The sequence below is a fragment of the Ptychodera flava genome, chromosome 5 (assembly GCF_041260155.1).
Source record: "Ptychodera flava strain L36383 chromosome 5, AS_Pfla_20210202, whole genome shotgun sequence".
NCBI lineage: Eukaryota > Metazoa > Hemichordata > Enteropneusta > Ptychoderidae > Ptychodera > Ptychodera flava.
In genome coordinates, this window is record NC_091932.1 from 31,493,419 (window position 1) to 31,514,718 (window position 21,300).

General features: G+C 38.1%; 1 protein-coding gene across 1 annotated transcript in view; it reads right to left on the reverse strand.

Moving 5' to 3' along the window:
* Positions 1-822: 822 nt before the first annotated feature.
* Positions 823-21,300, reverse strand: part of LOC139133513 (orexin/Hypocretin receptor type 1-like) — a 54,110-nt gene continuing 33,632 nt past the window's right edge. Inside the window, exons 3-6 of the mRNA XM_070700151.1 lie at positions 11,439-11,660; positions 6,273-6,574; positions 4,616-4,752; positions 823-3,406 (exon numbers count right to left, since the gene is read on the reverse strand). Coding sequence (XP_070556252.1) covers positions 3,201-3,406; positions 4,616-4,752; positions 6,273-6,574; positions 11,439-11,660 — 867 coding nt within the window. The 3' untranslated portion in view covers positions 823-3,200. The remainder of the gene's footprint in view (positions 3,407-4,615; positions 4,753-6,272; positions 6,575-11,438; positions 11,661-21,300) is intronic.

The following is a 21,300-nucleotide window of genomic DNA, read 5'->3' on the forward strand; positions in this document are numbered from 1 at the left end:
GAGTTTTGTTTGGCATTTTTTTATCACTTTTAAATGGTAGGCTTTGAAAGACTGACATTCAAAAATAAGTGATTAAAATCGTGATAAGCAAAATTAAAATTACTCTTATTCAAAATGTAAGAACTTTATTACCAAACAAAATTGCTGCTTTTATATAGTATTATACGAACATAATGTGAAAATTTCATCAAATTTTATTTGGAAATATATTCTTGTATTACGTCATTATTAGTACAGTGTCTTACTATAGATACTCTGATATCATTTCTTCTAGGACTAAGCTTTGAGGCACCGCTTCCTATCACTGTTTATTTTACCAAAATAGTCTAATACTTCATGTGCCTTTCTTGCGACTCATAGACACGGTAAACTTCGCCTTCCCAAATCAGAGACATTTCTACCCTCAACAGAGACACTTCAAATCACTAGACTCTATGCATGGTCTCTCACCCAAGTGTTATGCTTCACTATATGTAGCCACTGTCTATTATTAGTATAGTAATAAAGTAGTCATCTATAGTATTAGACGATTACATCTCCCGACTGCTTTCTCAGACCTGGTCATATTCCACACGATTTTTTGAAATGTTGAAAACGGGGGAAAATAAAATAAATTTGCATAAACTTACTCTTCTACTCACCTGACTTACGAGTGTCTTGCTACAAGGTGACGCCCGACCAATATTTTAAACTATGGTTAACAAATGAAAATTGAATGAATCTGCAAAAAAGTAATTTTGAGCAGAATATGATGTGTTATGTGCAAAGCTAGACGAAAGAATACAATGCAATGAACACTAAAGAAAGACGTGACGCAGTTTTTAATTCATTTTACAACGACTAAATTTAATAAATACCGAGTCCCATAAGCACCATCAATCAATCGTACATTTTCCAAATCTATTTGGACACTATATGGTAAAAGAAAACGTATCTTAGTATCGTAAAAACTCTATTATCCAAGCTGTTGTTTGGAAACCACAAATCACATGATTAATCACTCGATGTACATTACTATACAAAACATTTGGAGAATTAACACACCATTACATATATTTTGAAAATGGTTTATCTAGAATTCATTTTACATTAATATACACTTTCATATCATATGATTCTTCGATAATCATACATTTCTTCTGGGTTTTTAATAGCTTTTTTTTACAACAACTTTACATTTTTACAACGGAAATGACCACGATATTGACATATACTTTGCATTCCAGATCTTTGGTAGAACGTTTCATGTATAGATAGAAGTCTGTTACTGAAAGCAGTGATGCAACTTATGTGTAGATAAAGGGGCGATAGATTCTGTCATGATAAATGGAAAACATTCGTACCATCTGACGAATTATCGGCGACTACAAGAAATCATGACATTGATGATATAATAATGGGGGCCAGTGAGGTGGTTTCTTGTACGCACATGGGACAATCGTCTATTTGCGAGATGCAATATTTCCCCTGGTGGCTGGTATAAATCGCATTCGCAGCAAGAGGGTCAGCAATATTTCACAAGGATGAAAATTCGCGTCAGCTAGATCTGTAGCCTAACACTGTAGATAGCCTCTACACGGAACATAAAATCAAATGCATACATATCACTAGAGGCCGAAGAGTTTCCTGCCCCCCCCCCCCGAAAAGCACGCCAAAAGCAGTGAAACATACGTAATTTAAGGGAACGTCTCAGATTGTCGCACAAACGAAATTCCTTCGTTTACATCAAAACCCCCTCCCCCTTCCGCTAAACGAAAGTTCAAAAGTGCGAAATGTTGGTGTCTGCCTGAGAGTACAAGGTAGCATTTTGTTATAGATACTGAAGAATAAGTTTCCTCTGCTAACAGCATTACATTAATCAATCAAATTTGAGTGCTAACCGCAGTCAGTATGACACGAACGAGTTGGAAATAGGTACTGCAAATTTGTTGGAACGAGTGTGCCATTTTTGTTTATTTTACACGCAATATAAAGAGAACTTGTATTCACAAAATAAACGTGCGAAAGTGAAGTTCACTACCTGAATGGAGGTCAAACCTCCCCCCCCCCCGAAACGAATGAATTTCGCTTTCTGAACTTATGCGACAATCTGAGACGATCCTTTAGACTTCAAGTCGATCGCGTCAGAATATTCCATTTCCAATATCGGTGGAAAGAAAGTTTATCGGAGTGTGTGGGGAGGAGGTCTTTCTCCTATATCACTATTAATAACAGGGAAAATAGGCAATTAAACTCGCCCATTTCTCTCATTTCAAAGACATTAGTTTAGTGGCTAGAGTAGACTTTACACCCATTCTCCTTATTTCATTTTTCTCTCGACATACTATGCGTAAATGCGCAATAATTTACAAGTGGAAGCCGTAAAACCCCCATAACCCCTATTTATCAATAATCCACGCACCGTATTAAATTCTGATGGACTTTCTGTCCCAATAACTGAAGTAATTATTACATTTCGTTGCACACTTCGTACATTTTAATCATCATGACAGACATAAACAATTTGTTTCTGGAGAAGTATTGCGCTATGAGTGCGGTGTATAAAGAATTTTGCAGAGCGAGCCCACAACGACATACGGGTATGTAATTTTCACGTGTTTTGTGCTGAGAGAAACACCTCTGGCTCATTTTCATGCCGTTTGGGAATGTTATATGGAGCGGGCTCTGATAGGGTGCTAGACATCCAGGCGACCCAATAGCTTATGGCTGTTTCTGTAAATCGACGCGATGTTCCAAGCAAAATGGTAGTGACTTTGTAATCGAATACGGATATATGATTTCAGAAAAATGCACGTCCTTACAGGCATGGCGGTGTGAAAGTAAGCAATTATAGATTATATGTTGGCTGTAGGCAAACACACATGTTGAGTAATAACCTGGCTTTAATGATCCATTTTCATTCTTTTTTGTCTGGAGATCTTAAGGTCACCGGATGTCTTTAGGCGCGATGAAATCTCCTTTTCTACCACGTTCATAATATTAGCTACATTAGAGCATATCCAACTCACAATAGGCTCCCGGCAAAGTAAGTGCACGTCAAACGGGCGGGGCAGCAGCGCTGGTTGAACACAAACCAGCGTAATTCAATTGGCTTACGTTCCATCCGCTGAACAGATAGTGTGTCTTGGGGGCCTGTCATATCATGCCATGGCTAATGTGATGGCTTGTGTAGGCGCTTCCAGTCGGACTACATTCTCGGCTCACATGCGCACTTTATCACTTGAGCGTCTCAGAACAGACATGGAGATGTGCTCGGTGGTGGTGTACATGTTGTACGACTTGGAGTGCGTGCTGCTGTTGAAGAGCGACGTGCGGTAGCCTGGTCTGCGTCGTCTCGGCCGGCGGCGTCGCTTGCAGCACCCGCAGCATTGTTGGAAAGCCGCGCGAAACTCCCTCCGAAATTTTGCTGTGGAAAGTTTAAGATCGGAAAAAAGTCAAAAAGGTGCTTGAAAGTGCGATGCTTGTATAAGAAGGAGGCTTATTGCCCTTGCGTTCATTTAGTAAATGGAACTCGGGTGCGTTATTTCACGCATGAGGCCACTATATGCAACATCGATTTTTAATATTTAGGCAGAAACTGAAGTTAGTATCGCTTTGCGTCATTTGAGTTACTATAAATATCTAAGAGATGTTTTTTAATGCTTTGATCTGTGAAACATTAAAAGTTATTGGGATTCTGAGCAAAACCTGGAAAACCTGACTTGAGATAAGCTAGAGTGAATTCACAATGACGTCATGATTAACCAGTGCAAAGGAAAACACAAAGGGAGAGTATGGTGACCTTCTTATTGACGTGGAGAGGAGTCCCTTGTAGTGTGTGCTAAGTACCAGAAATTGAGCTTTTTCTCTCGAAATAACCAGTGCGAACTTTTAAGCTCATGGATATGAACGAAATAACAGATCGTCTTATTTTCTACGCTTCTTCTCGTCAATATCGATTATAAGGTAGAATGCGCCTCGGAGAGAGATATTCACTCCAATTTTTTTACAATGTTTATATAGTGTATCACTAATTGGGGCTCATTTTGAAGCTCTTTGAGTAAGGAAAGTTTTTACCTCCTTAGTCTTGTGAAAACTTTATTTGTTTTCCTAAAATAGCTAACAAAAGCATGGAAGCCATCACGAACTTCAAATATTGGCAACTTTTCAGTAATTCTCTAGTACAACACTTTGCACAGTGAACCCAATATTTTTATTTTTGATTTGCCAAGAGAAAGTTCTATTAAAGGGACAAAGTCGGCCATTTTTCATTAATTTTGTTTAATGAGAGATACTACTTATAATGTTTGACATGAATATTCGACTCCTGTTTTAGATACGATAAGGGAAACCATTGCAAAAATGAATTAATGGGCATGACCATTAGTTCATTTTCGCAATGGTTTCATGTATCATGTCTAAAACCGGGGTCGAATATATGCATGGTCACCTATTCATTCAGTATCTTTAAACATGTAAAAAACAATATACGTAGTATCTTGTATCAAACAAAATTCACGAAAAATGGCCGACTTTGTCCCTTTAAGGAACGTTTGCGCAAAAGTTTAAGTCTTTCACTTTTGAAGTGTGTAGTACCTTTGTTTTTATAGCACAAACTATTGTCATGTATACTTACCACTTAGAAAGTTGTAGATGATAGGGTTTGTAGCGCTGTTGGCGTACGCAAACCAGTGGGCCACGAAGAAGGGTACGTGGAAAACGTCACGTTGTGAAAGATCATATTCGAACTGCATGAACACGTCTGGGAATTGTCTGAAAGAAAGAGTAAACACACCAACAATAAAACTGCAGTCATAGAGGATGTGGTACCGTAAAGTGCAATAGTTAACAATCGTGACTTTAAACGTTACTGTAATGTTTCAGTTTGATGCTAAATGACTTTTTCCATGCTATCCTTTTTTTGTTTTGTTTTGTTTTTTGTTTTGCTTTCTTTCATGTATATCCGATATTCTTCGGCGACGAGAAACTGTAAACTCATCAAAGGAGAATGGAAGTAGCTAAGCACAGGCTTCGTCTGGAAAATCTCGTGTAATGAGACTTTAGTCTGGGGATAAAAGATACAATAAAACAGCTTTCATATTTTTATCCAAAAATATATATTCAATGCAGAATTTTGAAAATGTTGTTTTTTATTTTAGATTCACCTTTCCACAAGAAATGTTACTTCGGAGAAATATTAAGAAATAGTACAGTGTCACGTGACTATGAACAAGGCTAAACACTTAACCTTTTTTGCCAACAAGTAATGGCCTGCCATCAAAACATAGGTTGAGATATTAGAAATATCTAGTGGCGTGATGACACTTCATGTCATATATGATTTTTGTCGAAGAAAGAGCCGCGTTTTGTATTGTGGTATGAGTTTGCGGATGCATTTGTTACGCCCTTATCAAAAAATACATCTTGCGATATCAATGAAATGTTCTTTGTCTCTCAGCGCAAATACTTTGAAATGTAATATTCGGTGCTTTCTTAACCTCTGTCTTGATTATTTTTTTTCGTTTGGGAATTTAAGGTTTCGAAGATTGGGGAGACGCATATCTATATAAATCTCTGCGTATTCAACCACAGCATGTGAAGCCGTATGAAAGCCACTGGGTCCAATGCCTTAGCGTGCACGCTGTTTTGCTGCAAATCAGTCCCTCTGTTATGGTACCGTCAATCTTTTTAATCATTATTATAGTACGAATTTTTACATGGGTCTCTGTACTGAATCATTAAAAACCACTCATCATCATCATTTGAAGTCTCCCGTCGCATCTGAAGAATTTGTGAATTTGATACGGAAGATTATTTTTATCATCTTGGATAAACCTGACCCACAGATATTACTTGACTTCATCTAAGCACTATGCAACCCAGTGTTCAATCTCGTTCAGTAAAAAAAAACTGCGTGTCGATTTTTCTGCATCAAAAGAACCGTTAAGGCATGTCTCAAGTTGTGTTAGAATGCATTATACACGGCCTGGCCAGTTCAAGGGTGTATACATGACTTGTTATCGCGCATTCACTCAGTGGTTTTTGCGATAACATTTTAAGCAACAGCCTAGGTTATGCTGAACCACTTACGGCTACTTTCACTTTATCTAGGTATATGTTGAGTTCACCTTTTCAGAGTGGGTATAATGAACTTTGCCCTTCACTCACGGTTGCTCAATTTGTCACCAGCCTCAAACACTGTTAAGCGCGATATGCGCACAATAGTGTAGGTGTGAAGTTGTTGTTGGGGCTTTATTGAATTACTGCCTTTGATCTGTCACCGATGGGCTTACCTCAGTATGTTCAGAACATGCAACGGTAAATAACAGATGGCGAATATGATCACCACCACAATCAGCATCTTAGCCACCTTCCTTCGAGACAGGAGCTGGTTCTCTGTCGACTTGTTGATGACGTCATTCTCTTTGGTCGACTTCCCGTCGTTCCTGGACTCAAAGGTTCCCGGTATCGACGACCATAGCTGCTTGCACACCAGAGTGTAAGCGACGGTTACCATGGAGAGGGGAATGACGTATCCTACGCACACCAATATGATGTGATAGACTTTTTGCTCAACTGTTCCTTGCCAAGATTTCTGAAATACAATTTGTAATTCATTTAGTATCGTAAATCCGATGGTTGTGTACACGCTCATAGAAGTCCTCAAACAACAGTGTATACAATACGCACTTAAATGATAAGGTACAATTTCAGAACGAATATCCCTTAGATTACTGAAACGCCATTAAGGTTGAACGCGCCTTGGGGACACAAATTTGGACTCTCAAACTTTTACAATTCTTTTTTTGATATACCACTTGTGGAGGTTCGTTTTAGAGCTCTTGGATTGATGTAAGAAAACTTTTTACCGGCTTAGTTTTTCGAAATTCGAAAATTTTATTTTTCTCCATAGAGTTAACACAGAGGGATGGCGGCCTTTTGCACGGTGACCCCCGATTTTTATTCTTGATTTTGAAAGAGAATGGTTGAAAGATTCCTTAAGCAAAAGTTTAAGTATTTCACTTTCAAGGCACCAACTACCTTAAGTATAGGTATCTCAGTGAATACAAAACTGTCAATTTCAAAATTTTAAAAATAATATATTAACTCCCTTAGTAACACTAATTGTAGAATATCGATAACAGGCGTGTGACATCACGCCCTCGGACGATCACCTCATTAATTCCTAAGCAAGCTACATTCACATTCACTTCAGCTATAACTGACTTCACATTTACGAGATCTTTTCCAATCGATTCGTCCATTTCAATGTCTGGAGTAAGACTACTTATTCATTAGAGTTCAGTTTTATTTATCACTTTTAACGAATGCTTCGTTTTTATATGTTTTATTAACACTTCTCTGGGTAATACATCCTTTGATTGATAAATCAACTGTGCCGTGGCAATTGAAGTACTTCGCAGTGACGGCGGCTGTAACACGGTGGACCAGGCAAGCCATTCATAGCAAGAGACGGTTTGCGAGAGTTGATAAACTTTCCATTTCGCCATAGAAATAAAGATGATTTGGCCTCCAACATCATCTCAGAAAGCCCGACATCTCCCCGATGAGAAATTCACTTTCTGTTTATTTTATGTCTATCCTAAATGCACTTGATAATTTCGATTATTGTGCAAAAAAAATCGCTCGAGACTTGCAGGCGACACGTCGTACGACAAGGCACGGTATAAACTGATGCCTTCGAGTGTCCAGACGATGATTTAGATGCCAGTCGACACATTTGTCGTCGAGAGAACAAAATTAGACGGACGGAGTGACATACACACTCAGGGAGATTTGTTGTGTATTGGATTCAACTGTTGCAATTAACTGAAAGAGAGACACTGTAAAGTAGACAGGTAAACAAGCTTATGTCAGTCATAGTGACTTACATTCTGTAAACATTTAGGTCGGCTCATCTGGAGGCGATGAAGTGGGAATCGAAATTTAATATTCCCTTTTAGTTAGTAGGGAGCATGGTGGCCATTTTGGATTTTGAATATCTGTAAAGTCTGGGTGTTATTTTCTCTCAACTCACACTTTGAACGGTGATCACTTATTTATATTCTTGACTATGTGGAAGAATGTTTTGAAGCTTTCATTGAGAAAGTTTTACTTAAAAAGTTAAAAACTTTCTGCTTCAAGCTCGTATGACCATAAATATACAAGGTTGACATTGTAAGCTTCGTATTCTGCCTAGCCGAAGAACATTGAATGTATGAAAAACTAACAGCTCTGCTAAGAAACAGGCTAATTGTGTTTGTTCAGTGATTTGCAAACAGTGTAAATACGTATAGTGCAAGACGTTGATGGCAGAAGGACAACTATTGAATCTCAGTGTAATAAAACATGGCGGAGATAATTATATTAGATCCCGAAAATATTTCAATAAAAGACGTATTGTGATTTCATCGTTGTAACGGTTGCTGCTCAGAATCTACGGCACGATGAGTGATTCATGGGTCCTTCGGGACCATCATATATCCAAAACAACTTAAGAATCATTTTAAAGGCTATCCTTGAGATTTTCACGCCATAAAGGAGGCAAAAGAATCTGAAGTGGGCTAAGTAATTGAATCAACGCTGTACACAACATTTTTCATCTGAGAGTAAATCGACCTGGCTGTAAATACCCCTTGTTTACCGTTCAAAAATGAGAAGGCTCAATACCGAATGCAATGGGTTCTGCTTAACTCAATTTGGAATTCCACAAAATACACGGTTAATCAAAGTTCAAGAACACAGAGAAAATTACTAATTGATGGGACGGCATTTTAAGAATATATCAATGGCGGGGTCTCGTCTCTTTGCCACAAGCGATCGGAATACTGAAGGTATCTTGTGCAGTGCACAGTCCCTCTATCCACTGTGTGCAGTGCAAACAGATGACTATTTCGGCTGACGATTTCAGATTTTCCGGGAAGATTTTTGAAGTTGATATTTAACCACATTACCAGCATTTTACAAATTAGTCATCGTGACGAAGTTTACCCACTTTGTATATCGATACTTTTAGTGAGAGTGAAATTAAAATCGGAGAGCCCATGTCGAAAATGTAAATGAACGTAGAGGGGATAGGAGCTGTGATCTTTTGTGATATTTAATAGTTTTGTGTTTTTTGTTTATTAATTTTCTTCGGGAGAACTATTAATTTAATTCTTCCTCTAATGTCTCTTAAAATTCACGCAATTATCCTTACCAACGTGAGCGCGAATTAGTATCTCGTGCATACAAGATAGTGTCTCCTGAGTGCGCACGAGGTGATATTTGTTTTTCTTCGGAGATGCCCCTAGTGGGCTTTCATTGCATTTCGTACAATGTGAAATTTTATTGTTGATAAATGGTTTCTAGATAAATGGTTTCTAGTCAACACTAAGCATAACATTGGATACTAACAGAGATTTGACAAATCGAACACTAGGGAATTCGAGATTGGTTGGAACAGAAATTATGTATTTTACACACAGAACGAAAATAATCGTAAATATGCATTGTACAGTTCATTCCAACGAAGCCTTAATATTGATGTTTAAGATATTATATCATTTGATGTTAGCGTACATGTGTTAACGCTTATTATGTATTGACGGTTGCATTATTTTGCTAGTACGCTGACGACAAAATACAATAGTGGCGTGCTCTAAATCATAAAAAATATTAAAAAGCCAACACACTGAATCACTAAATTAAAATTGTATGGGTGACTACAGCGAATGTAGCATTTGGGACAATGAATATTTGCACAACTTTTACGTTCTTTAGCTCAGAGTTGATCAGTCAGTCGGAAATATTTTGTCCTAATTCCATCATTTTCCCGCTGCGTGCTTACTCGAAACAAATTCATGTTAAATACGGCCTTACACCCGTTTTCATGATAGTGTTGAACGTCTCATAATTAGTAAGCAACACGCTTGCAGTATCTAAAGTCATCCATTAATGCTTTGTACTTTAGCCAGTGTCACTCAGGCCACATCAATTACGAAACGAGCCTGAACGTCCGTCAGATGCATTAGCGACAATACGGACACCAGGGCCGATCTGACGTAAAGAATACCCGATCTTAGGTATTGACCGCCCTGATGCTCCCCTGGTTTCTCGGTAACACAAAAAGTGTTAATTTCATGACCATTTTATGCAACACGGGCGCTTTAAGCTCAATTCATGGTAAAACACGTTTTCCACGTAAGGTCGCGCCTTTCCGTGAAACATGTCTGACAGATCATTACTCCAAGAATCGTGATTTCATTGTACATCACCCACTGTTGTGTAATTATGCCTAATTACCTGGACAACGGGAAAGTCGCTACTGACACATTGCGATGTGCCATGGCGTCGTACCAACGCAAAGCTTCAAGACAATAAGAAACTGCAAATTTGTACCGGTCTTGCTGCTCCTACTTCTGATTTTCGTTTTTTGTCAAAATGGCACAAAAATCACCTACAACACTTAGTTATTTAGCCTTCAGGTACTAGGCTGCCTCCAGGGACTAATACTCGGTTTTATTTTTGTGAAAATAAAAAACTGTATTTGTGTCCATAGAGTTAACACGTGGATGGCAGCCATTTTGAATTCAAAATTACGGTTAATGTTAGGCAATTTGTTATTTTTAGTACCAAACTTTGCACGGCGACCCGTGATTTTTATCCCTGATTTGTTACGAGAACGATTAAAAGTTTCGTTGAAGAAATTTTGAACAAACGTTCAAGTCTTTCATTTTCGAGGCGCATACTACCTTACTTATCAGTGACAGTGCCTTCCTTGTCTTTCGAATGGCTGTCCGTTTACTTCAAACAATACCAGGCGTTTGTTCCCGTCCCATGATGCATCGCCTTGCATTAGGCGTACAGTGATATGAAACTACTAGGAAAATTTACTGGCTCGCTTTGTCTTGTCAAAGCAATCCAACACACATGCAAGCGTTTTCCCTAGAACTATACAGATAATGTGGATATAATTCATCAATTGAAAGTTTCTCCAGAAACACGTGTGTATCTTTATTATACAGGCATATCATTCAATGGATACTAAAAATGTCACAAACTTTAACTAACGGTAAACGGCAACAATAAGCTTTAATGATAGATACATACACGCACATAGCAGGGGGGTCGTTATTAAGAATAACCAATGGTGTCATCTTTGTGACCAAATCACCTACATTATTCCACCTCTGAAATTTTAATTATGAACTTTGACTTTTGTAAAAGCTTCACCGTTTGATGTCACTTGAGTATGACATGGTGACTAGACGTCATGTGGCAAGATACTGCTTGTAATGCCATATATGTCGTCCAGCTATGGATGGGATACCCACTCAAGACACAAAATCAATTAACTGTATGATTTAGATTGTACGGTGCACTAAAAATATAACAGCGCATCGCAACATCTGAGGAGTGCAACGTAGTGAAACCATTTTGGGACACAAGACATACGAAATCATCGGTTCTTTGCTTACTTCATAACACTTTGTCAGGTAAATGAACCGCTCCAGGGGTCGCTCGGTCTGGTACACCACGGCCTGTGGTGCAGGAATGAGGAAGGACACGGCCCATATCAGCAGGATTATGGATAAAGCTCGTTTAGCCGTGGTCTTGAACAGGAGTGGACGGCATATGGCGAAATATCTGTCGATGGCTATGGCGCTCAGTGTGAAGACAGACACGCTCATTGACACGACCTGGTGGAGAAGACAGTAAAAATAATTTAATTGCATGAATATATCTGTTAAACACATAGGATCATTGCTAGCTTTGGATCCACTACAAAGCGATAGCAAACATTAGTACTTTTATTTTGAACGCAGTCTTGCGGAAAGATAAAAAAACCAGAAATTTTGACATGAATTAAGATTCTAATGTGCTATACCTTTATGGATGCTAAATACTGTACGTGATAACACGATAAATAATTGATAACAAACCTAATTTAATCTTTATTTTCTCTGTGGAGAATTCCTAAATATTACCACTATAACGTTATCAAATCACTTTGTCGCAAAGTAGCTGTAGACGACATTGAGTTAACATCATCCATTTCCGATGCCACTCTACGAAATTTCATTACCATAGGAAAAAATGTGGATTTTCACGTGTTCTGTGTGAATATCTTTCTTAATTTAAGGTAATGGTCGCGCCTTGGAACTGAAAGACTTGAACTTCTGCTCAAAGTTTCCTCAAACAAACTTTCAACCATACCAAAATTGACAAAAAATCGAGGACCGCCGTGAAAAATTTAGTACTAGACAAACAAATTTGATCGACTCTTGAAATTCAAAATGGCCGCGATTCCTGGGTTCACACTGTGGGGGAAAATTTCGATTTTCCCAAAAATACGTCGATGACTTAATCTAATTCCTTGAGCTTCAAAATGAGCCCGTCTACCCCCCCCCCACAAGGGGTAGACCAATAAAGTTTTGCAAAAGTTTGAGCGTCCGAATATCTGTCCCCGAGGCGCATTCTACCTTTAATCTAAAATAAGACCGTACATAGAAAATAAAGAAAAATGCAGGAAAATCAAAGAAATGTGTTATGAAGGATCATTGGGTTATTAGGTCGTGTTGCTGTACGATCGTTGAGTCAAGTTACAGTTAAGGTGCTGAGGGTGAAATCGTCACTGATTTATTTATATATAAGTTAATCTTTTAATGACATTGACGTTATACGGCGATTGTGGAGCTTTAACCCTTTGAGCGTCAAAGTCAATTTTTGTCAACTTTGTAAAAATACACCTATGTCAATTTTTTTCAGACTTTTGCCAACATTTTGATAAAGAACTGTAGCCAATGAAACGTGATGTCAAGTTGGTCCAAAATTATGAAAAAAATACAGAAAGATTCATAAAAATAGGTAAAATGTCGCACTAAAATTTTGGTGGGAAAAATTACAGCACTACGTCTCCCGATTCAGTGCATTGATGTTTAAAAGTGGTTCGCGCCTCGAAAGTAAAAGACTTAAACCTTTGCTCAAACTTGCCTCACGGCAACTATCAACCATTCTCTTTCAAAATCAATCCCCCCCAAAAAATATGGGGTCACAATGCAACGTTTGGTACTACAGAAAAAAAATTACCTAACGTATTGACCGACATTTGAAATTCAAAATGGCCGCCGTCTCCATGTTAGCTCTACGGAGAAAAATGAATAATCCTATTTTCAAAAAAAAACAAACTAAGATGGTGAAAATTGTTCATACTCTAAGAGTTTTAAAATGAGGCTCAAAAAGTGGCAAACCATGAAAGTGTTGGAAAAATATGAGCGTCTGAATATCTGTCCCCGAAGCGCAATCTACCTTTATGGTCACCAGCGGTTTTGCTATCTCACTGAGATGTTCGGAATTGCGTGGGCTAGAAATTGCAACAATTGTATTTCTGAAATGCATCTGCAGTAAGGTCAAAAAAGAAAGGACAGAAATGGTCATTTAATGTACATATTAACGACAAGATAACTTTCAGTGTCCACTCAAAGCCCTCATTTCGAGTGTTTTCCCCCTCATTTCCGCGATATTCAAAGAGAACTTCCGCAGACGGCATGAAAAGCAGGAAAACGTGAGGCATCGAAAAGTCTGTCGCGCGCAGTCCCCATGAAATCCTGTGAAATCTCGTGCACTTCAGGAGACCACCGAAGGTAATTATTAACGTGATGTGATGGACCTCTTATTGAACAAGTGAGAGGTTTCGAGAGTACAGTGACAAGGTTTGAGTTTCCAGATATCGAGAATCGTGACATCGTATGTCGCATTAAGTAAATGCCTGTCAAGTCGAGGATACCATGTCAATTGCACCGGTCGCCATCTTGAATTTCACCGCCCAATAATGTCTGCTAAAGCGCGGGACTGTTTGATCATGCATACTATACCGCACACACATTATGACGTGTTGGCAATTTTTATGAAGTATTACCGACAGTTCTAGTTATTGTCTCTTTAAAAAACAGTCATTGCAAGCAGCTGATATAATGAACAACTCACATCTCTATTTGAAAAGTTGATGTAATTCTCTTTGTGGAAACATTCGTACCGCAGCTCTCACGTATGATGAACTAAATACAACTCATTAGATAGAGCACAGTCCCTTTATCCATATGTAGGGACTGTGGATAGGGCAAATCGAGTGCCCTCTGTGTTTTGTTGACGCAATCTTTTGCTCTTTTACGTCACAATTTTCCGACTGTCGGGGCCATAATGAGAGAACTTACAGTATCAAATGGTTTACTTCCCCTTGCAGTCGGTGAATAACATCAGCATTATGGTATATCTGAAGATATAATGTATACGAATGTATGTAAGGCTTTGAGTCCTGGCTCTTTCTATATCCGGCGGCGGATTGATTTCAGGCTGATTATATCACGACGTGAGTGTGCCTGTGACAGGCCGGGGTGAAAGGTCAACTTTTAAACCTCTTCATAGCTCGACTGGTGAATCACTGGTTTCTATAAGTGTCGTCGACTATTTTCACGCGCAGATCGGACAAACTCCGTTCTGTCAGATATTAAATTTTCCCCCGCACGTAAACTTTTATTTTCTAAGCCAAACTGTCTTAACATCTGATCGCTGCCATATATATAGTTTGTAGAATTTCCGCCGTCGTTTGCAGCTGAGGCCTTGCAAGGAAAATATAGTCCCCAGGTACAGTAAGCCTTTCATTTCACTATCATAAACACCATTAATTTAGCAAAGGTGACATGTATATTTTTCCTATCAAGTTGTTACAGGTTATACTCATAAAAATGTAATTTGCAGTTGTGCTTGAGCGGAATGAAAATACCGCCAAATTACAAATAAAACGATATTCAGAATTTAATGTTACATGTCACAGCCAATAAGTCTGAAAAATGGTGTTTCTTCAATTCGTTTACACAAAAATTCTTTTTTGACCGCGGTAGTCGATAGGTCAATTTCACAGAATTTAGCAAGTGGATTAATTGCCGTGGCTAAGCACTTCGGATGCTGCGCCTTGTACATTATGGTAGAATTTGCCTCGAGGAAAGATATCCGGATTCTCAATTTTTTCCAAGACTTTTTTCGTCAACCGCTTGTGAGAGCTCATTTAAAGCTATTGATGGAAGAAAAATCTTCCATCGTTAGTTTTTCGCAGATCGAAAATCTTATTTCCCCTCCTAGAGTTAACACAGGGATGGCGGCCATCTTAAATTTCAAACATCGCTAAGCTGAGTAATTTTGCTTCTCGAGTACCAAACTTTACTCTGTGGCCCCTGACTTTCGATTCTTGATTTGGTAAGGGAGTGATTTGAAGTTTCCCCAGGGAAAGTTTGAGCAAAAGTTTTAGGTTGTTGTTTGCTTTCCGGGCGAGACGCATATCAACTATTGATTTGTAAAGAACACAAATGAGACAGGTTAGATATGCACCAGAACAAAAATGTACTACATTAGCTCGATTTAACCAATCACACTGTGGTTTGTAGAGCTCCTCTCATAGATTATTATCAGAGAACATTTACATGTAATTCGCTATTGACTTATGATGACTCCAAAGTTTACAATGTCCCTGTAATCTACGCTCTCTGTAAAATGTTAAAACGTTATTGAACTCTACTCTTCTCAGACTTGAAAGGTCAATGTGATCGTCAGCTCTTCTTCATTCACGCACTCGACTATTTATGAAGCTGATTTTCAAATATAGGTGTACCTTAACGAACTCTAGCTTGTCATTTTATTCAAATGAAGGGAGTTAGAAGAGCGGAAATAAAAAGTTCGATTTTCGAAAACTGACGGTGTCACTGATTTTTTTCTCACTCCAAGAGATTGAAAAGGAGCTCCTACAAGTGGTAGATCAGAAAAAGATTTCTCAAAATCTTAAGAGTCCGAGTATCAGTCCCCGAGGCGCATTCTACCTTTAACAGCCACGATTTATTCATGGTGTTTAAGAGGCACTGTCTGTAAAAACCTGCAGAGCGCCTATATGAGGTGGCCAAGGGTAAATTTCAAAAACATATAAATTATATACAAAAAGATAGGCCGTTACCATAGTAACAGCGCTTGAAAAATAAGACGTCAATGGCGCAAATTTTACATCAAATGGTCAAAAACAACATTTCTATATAACAAATATACCAATATTTCACCAATCATTACTTGTCTTCGCTAATTTTCCAATTGTACAGGTACAGTAAAATAATTACGCAAATGGTCAAGCCAATTAAGACAATGGCTATTATTTGACCTTTGACCCCATCTTAAGTTCGTGATAGCGCCCTCAAGTGGCCATGTTTTTCGGATTTGTGGAAAGAGAGGAAACTTCTCAAATTCAAACGTGTTTAACTCAAAAAGGAAGCGGGACCGTAATAAGCAGATGTAATATTTACTTTAACCCATGACCGATGTCTAATAGTCCAATTAAAAATGTGCGGGCACTCATTGTTTTTTTGCTTAAATTTTACTTTAAAATTATGGAAAATTAGAAATATTTGCTAAGCCTTCCCGTTTTTTAAAAAACTGTTTAGTGGAGAAAAACTAAATTGAATTAAGATACCTTGTATACTATGAAACATCATTTTCAGTTCTATCAAAAATATTAAAAATCATATTAATTTGGGAAAGTTTGTTGCCATGGCAACACTTCTAAAAATGGCGTTTTCTCGTCTTCTCGTCATTTTCAATGATTTTCACTGATTCTAGCACAATCCCGCGTGTCCCTGTCGGAATGGATAGTGCTCATATGTTATTATTCGTAAAATATGTACATTTTAGTTGCTAAATTTCCTTGTACTGCCTTCATTTCTGTTTCCATTGATATCGATCAGAGTAGTATAAATGATTGAAATTATTAATGTTTTTGTAAATTCTTGCAATAATTATACAATTAGTTAAATTATATTATACCAATTATTCTGCTGCATGCATAGTTGTTAATATGAATAAATATTACACACGTCACAAAAATAATATAAATGTTGTGTTATTTATTCGATATGGCACCAAATTTCGGTTAAGGTCAAAGGTCAAAGGTCACTGTTAAACCAACAGAAATGCTTGATTTTATTGGGGATCTATGGGGAAACGAGTATTTGGCGAACAGGAGTATTTTAGTGTTCACAAATATACAACCTTATGTTATCGAACACATACAAAATTATAACACGTTTTGGAAGAATCCAATGTGTATTAAGTCTTAATAAAGTATACTGCGCCTCTGTTATTATAGTTCTGCGCATGCGCAGTATGTCACAGCTAATTTCCGGTATGCCAAACAACCCTTCCTTTTGATGTTTGTGTACACATCTCTATCGCCACCATTTATCACTTGCATATATGATTCAACCAGTCCAATTATGGGAGACTAAATTATATAAAGAAGTTATGGCTGCATTTTGAGGTGTTTTATCATAAGACAGTGAGTGCATAGAAGCAGAATATGCCCTATGCTGTGAAATAACGCACTAACAGTGGAACTTTTAGAGTAATTTGGCATTTGAATAGTAGCCTTTAATTTCGCTCTGTTGTTTATGATGCGGTTTATAATAAGACATTATTGTTTGTTATGTACACCCATGATATTCCCATACCATACCATCATTTGTTACCTTAGCAACCGAACTAGCAGGCATCATTAAACGCTGACTTAGATCAACTTAAAAAGTACAGCAAATGGCCTTATGTGAAGAGATTTGAAGGTGAGATGCAATCTCTGTTACCCCAACTTCCTATGGACAAAATCAAATCCAAATGCCACTATATCGGAAATGCTTTGAACAATAATGCTAAGAAAAGGCTAGACGCTATTATCGCTAAAGAAAGACTGGATAACCATGAACACGAAACTACGTCTAGACTTCGGCTGCGATCTTCATCGTCTGTGAACGTAAATGATGAAACCAATGGAAAAATAACTAAAGGGAAAAAGCGCAGCAATCGTGTTCAGGAGAAAGATACCGATCCACCATTGTGTACGGAATTCTGTAGATTCGACCGCAGTAGTACGGGTAATATGGTAAGATGTAGTCTGTGCTTTATTTGGTTTCATCTTCGCTGTGTGAATGCTATGCTACTGAGGATGAAACGCAGCGGTACTTCTGGCCGTGTCCTGAATGTAGAACTATAACAAAATTGTTGAAGTCCACTGAATTGAAACTAACTGAAATGTTGAACGTACAGGCCAAGTTCAGAGTTGAAATTTCTTCACTTCAGGCCGTAAACTTTGATTTAATAAGACAGCTCTCTATGAAAACGACTGAAAATGAACAACTACGAAATAGATGTCATGAACTTGAATCTAACTGCGAGTCCATGCTACAGGAACTCAATACGCCATGCAATACGAATACCGATGTGAAGAATGACTCCATTTCTAATTACAGCGCAGATAACGGACAAGCTCTGCCCAATCTCCATCAATTCGATCGCGTAAAAATTCCTCAACAGCCTACGAGGACCACTCTGCAGCTGGCCGCCAGAAAAAATGTAAATAAGGTATTGTTCGTTATTACGCAATTTTTCGAGCAATTCAACTGACACTGTTGTCAAGCGTCTGCCAGGTGCTACCATAGATAGAATGTGTCACTTCATCGCCACGAAATACTCTGGCAACGATCCTTTCAAGGAGGTTATTTTTAGAAGTAGGTGGAAATGACTGCAGTTCACAAGACCTCACTGTTGAAAACTTGACTGCTGACTATGATCTACTTTTAAATGAAACAAGAAGATTGTGCTTGAGAAAACTAGTATTCTCAGCATCTGTCCCAGGATTGACCAGTCAAATCCTGACCTTCTGGTCTGAAAATGGGGACCTTGCCGCTGCATTTATTGATAATGATGCTAATTTTCGATTTCGGGATGGTTCAGTTGACATGTCACGTCTCGGTTACTGCGTGATGGTGTGCACCTAACGTATTTTGGATGTGATAAGCTCCTCACAAATGCACATGCTGCTTCACAACCAAATCTCCGTCTGCGGGAAGGCGCTTTACATCTGGTAGCAGTAAGCACAACAATATGTCTACAACCGTCGACACTCGAATTCTCAACGATATAGCGATCAAGCGAAATCTAGAAGAGCGGTATACTGCTATCTGCGTGGCGAATCTGGTCATATTGAGAGAGTCTGCAGACATTGAATCCGTATCAACTGCTGGGCTTGTGGTCTCCGGGGTCACAAAGCACAACACTGTGTGAACTTTCGGCAACGTTAGAGTCTCAGCGAGGAAGGTCAAGCCGTGGACTCTGTGAGCCAAACGCTTCTCGGACAAGCTTTTCGAATGGTCTAAAGATTGGATATTGGAATGTTCAATATTTAAAAAATTGATCAAATTACTCATTATCTTTCTGTTGACAAAACGTTTTCATTGGAAGTATTGTTTCTTGCTGAAACCTTTTTTAAGTAATACGAACTCTGTCAATGATTTTAAAATTGCCGGTTTTCAAATTGAAAGAAAAGATAAGAACGGAAAAAGGGCGCTGGCCTTTTGGCTTATATTCGTTGTAATGTTTGCTACACGAGAAGGTCTGACCTGGAATCTGATGTCTTGGAAATCTTGTGGCTTGAGATCAAGCCTCCTAAAAGTAATAGTTTTTTAGTTGCTGGTGTTTATAGACCACCTGGTACCTCTCATAGCATTGATATTTGTATTGAATCGAATTTGGAAAAGGGTTTCTATACTGGTAAAGAACTTTACTTATTGGGTGACTTCAACATTGATTTATTCACGGAGAGCGGCCAGAGTCACTATATTTACAATTCACTGAGTAACTTGTCCTTAGTTCAACTTATTTTGCTTCCTACAAGACCAGTTTCTAAGACATGTATTGATCATATCTATACTTCCAATCGAGAAAATGTTTTAGCGCTTTTGTGCCTAAAATTGGAATTTCTGATCATTATCCTGTTGTAATGGTACGTAAAAGAAACTCGCATTATCCACATGTAACTTCTCATCTCACGGTCAAATTTCGTTCGTTTACCAACATTAACTATAGTCTTTTTCTCCGTGACCTTCAGCATGCGCCGTGGTGTTTAGATGATTCTGCGACTGATGTAAATATGGTGATGAGGATTTGGGTTACCATTTTAAACAAAATTTGTGACATTCACTCTCCATTTATTGAAAAACGTTTCGACGTGTTAGACAACCGCCATGGATGAACGACGATATTTTGAATGCCATGCATGAGAGAGATGCTTTTCTTAACCAAGCAAACTCTGATGCTAGCAAACTACCTCTTTATAGGTAATAAAGGAACAAAGTTGTCCATATGATTGAAAAGTCAAAACAAGAGTATTTTAGAGATTGAACAGAAAGGTTCGAATGCAAAATCTCTCTGGGATATTTTAACAGCATTTTCAAACCTTCAAAAAAAAAATACTCCGATTTTAGTTAATGGTATTCTTGTTTCTGACCCTTCTGTTTTTGTGAACGCTTTCAATTCTTTCTTTTCTAATATTTCAAATACTTTAAATGTTACCGTCATCAAAGACACCGATATCTCACTGCTAGAAGATAATCTTCGTGGAAAACTTGATGATGCAGTTTTTAACATTCCGCACTTGTCTTCTGACTCAGAGTTTGTTACAAGGGCACTATCACAGGCGAAATCCACAGGTGTCGATAACGTTAATGCTAAGTTATTACGTGTGAGTGCTCCAGTTATTTCTTTTTATCTCACCAAAGTGTTAAATCTTAGTATCGATAATGCAACCTTTCCTGAAATTTTCAAGTGTGCAAAAATTGTTCCGATTTATAAGGGCACTGGTAATGTAAATGAAATATCAAATTATAGGCCAATTTCAATTTTCCCAGCAATATCTAAGATTTTAGAGAATCACATTCATTGTAATTTGTATAAATTTTTGACCGATAAGAGTCTGCTGCATACGACACAGTCTGGTTTCAGAAAGCACCATTCCTGTCAAACGGCCCTTTTACGTATGTGCGACGAATTAGTACAAAATATTGACAGTGGTCATCTTTCTGGAGTTCTTTTTCTCGACCTGTCTAAGGCGTTTGATCTTGTTGACCACGAGTTACTCTTAAAGAAACTTTCTCTGTATGGACTGAATAATAAAAACCTAAATTGGTTTAAATCGTACCTTTCTGAACGTTCACAGATTGTGTGTCATATGGGTAAGACTTCTGAAAGACAGAAAGTATCAGTTGGAGTACCGCAAGGGTCGATACTTGGCCCTTTGCTTTTTTACCATCTTTATCAATGATTTGCCATTATCTGTAACTTCTAACTCTCATTTAGACATGTACGCCGATGACCAGACTCTTCTATCATCTGGCTTTACGATTTCCCAAGTCAACAAGTCAAAAATTTACTTCAAAATGACGCTATTGCTGTTAACAATTGGATAACTAGCAACGGTAT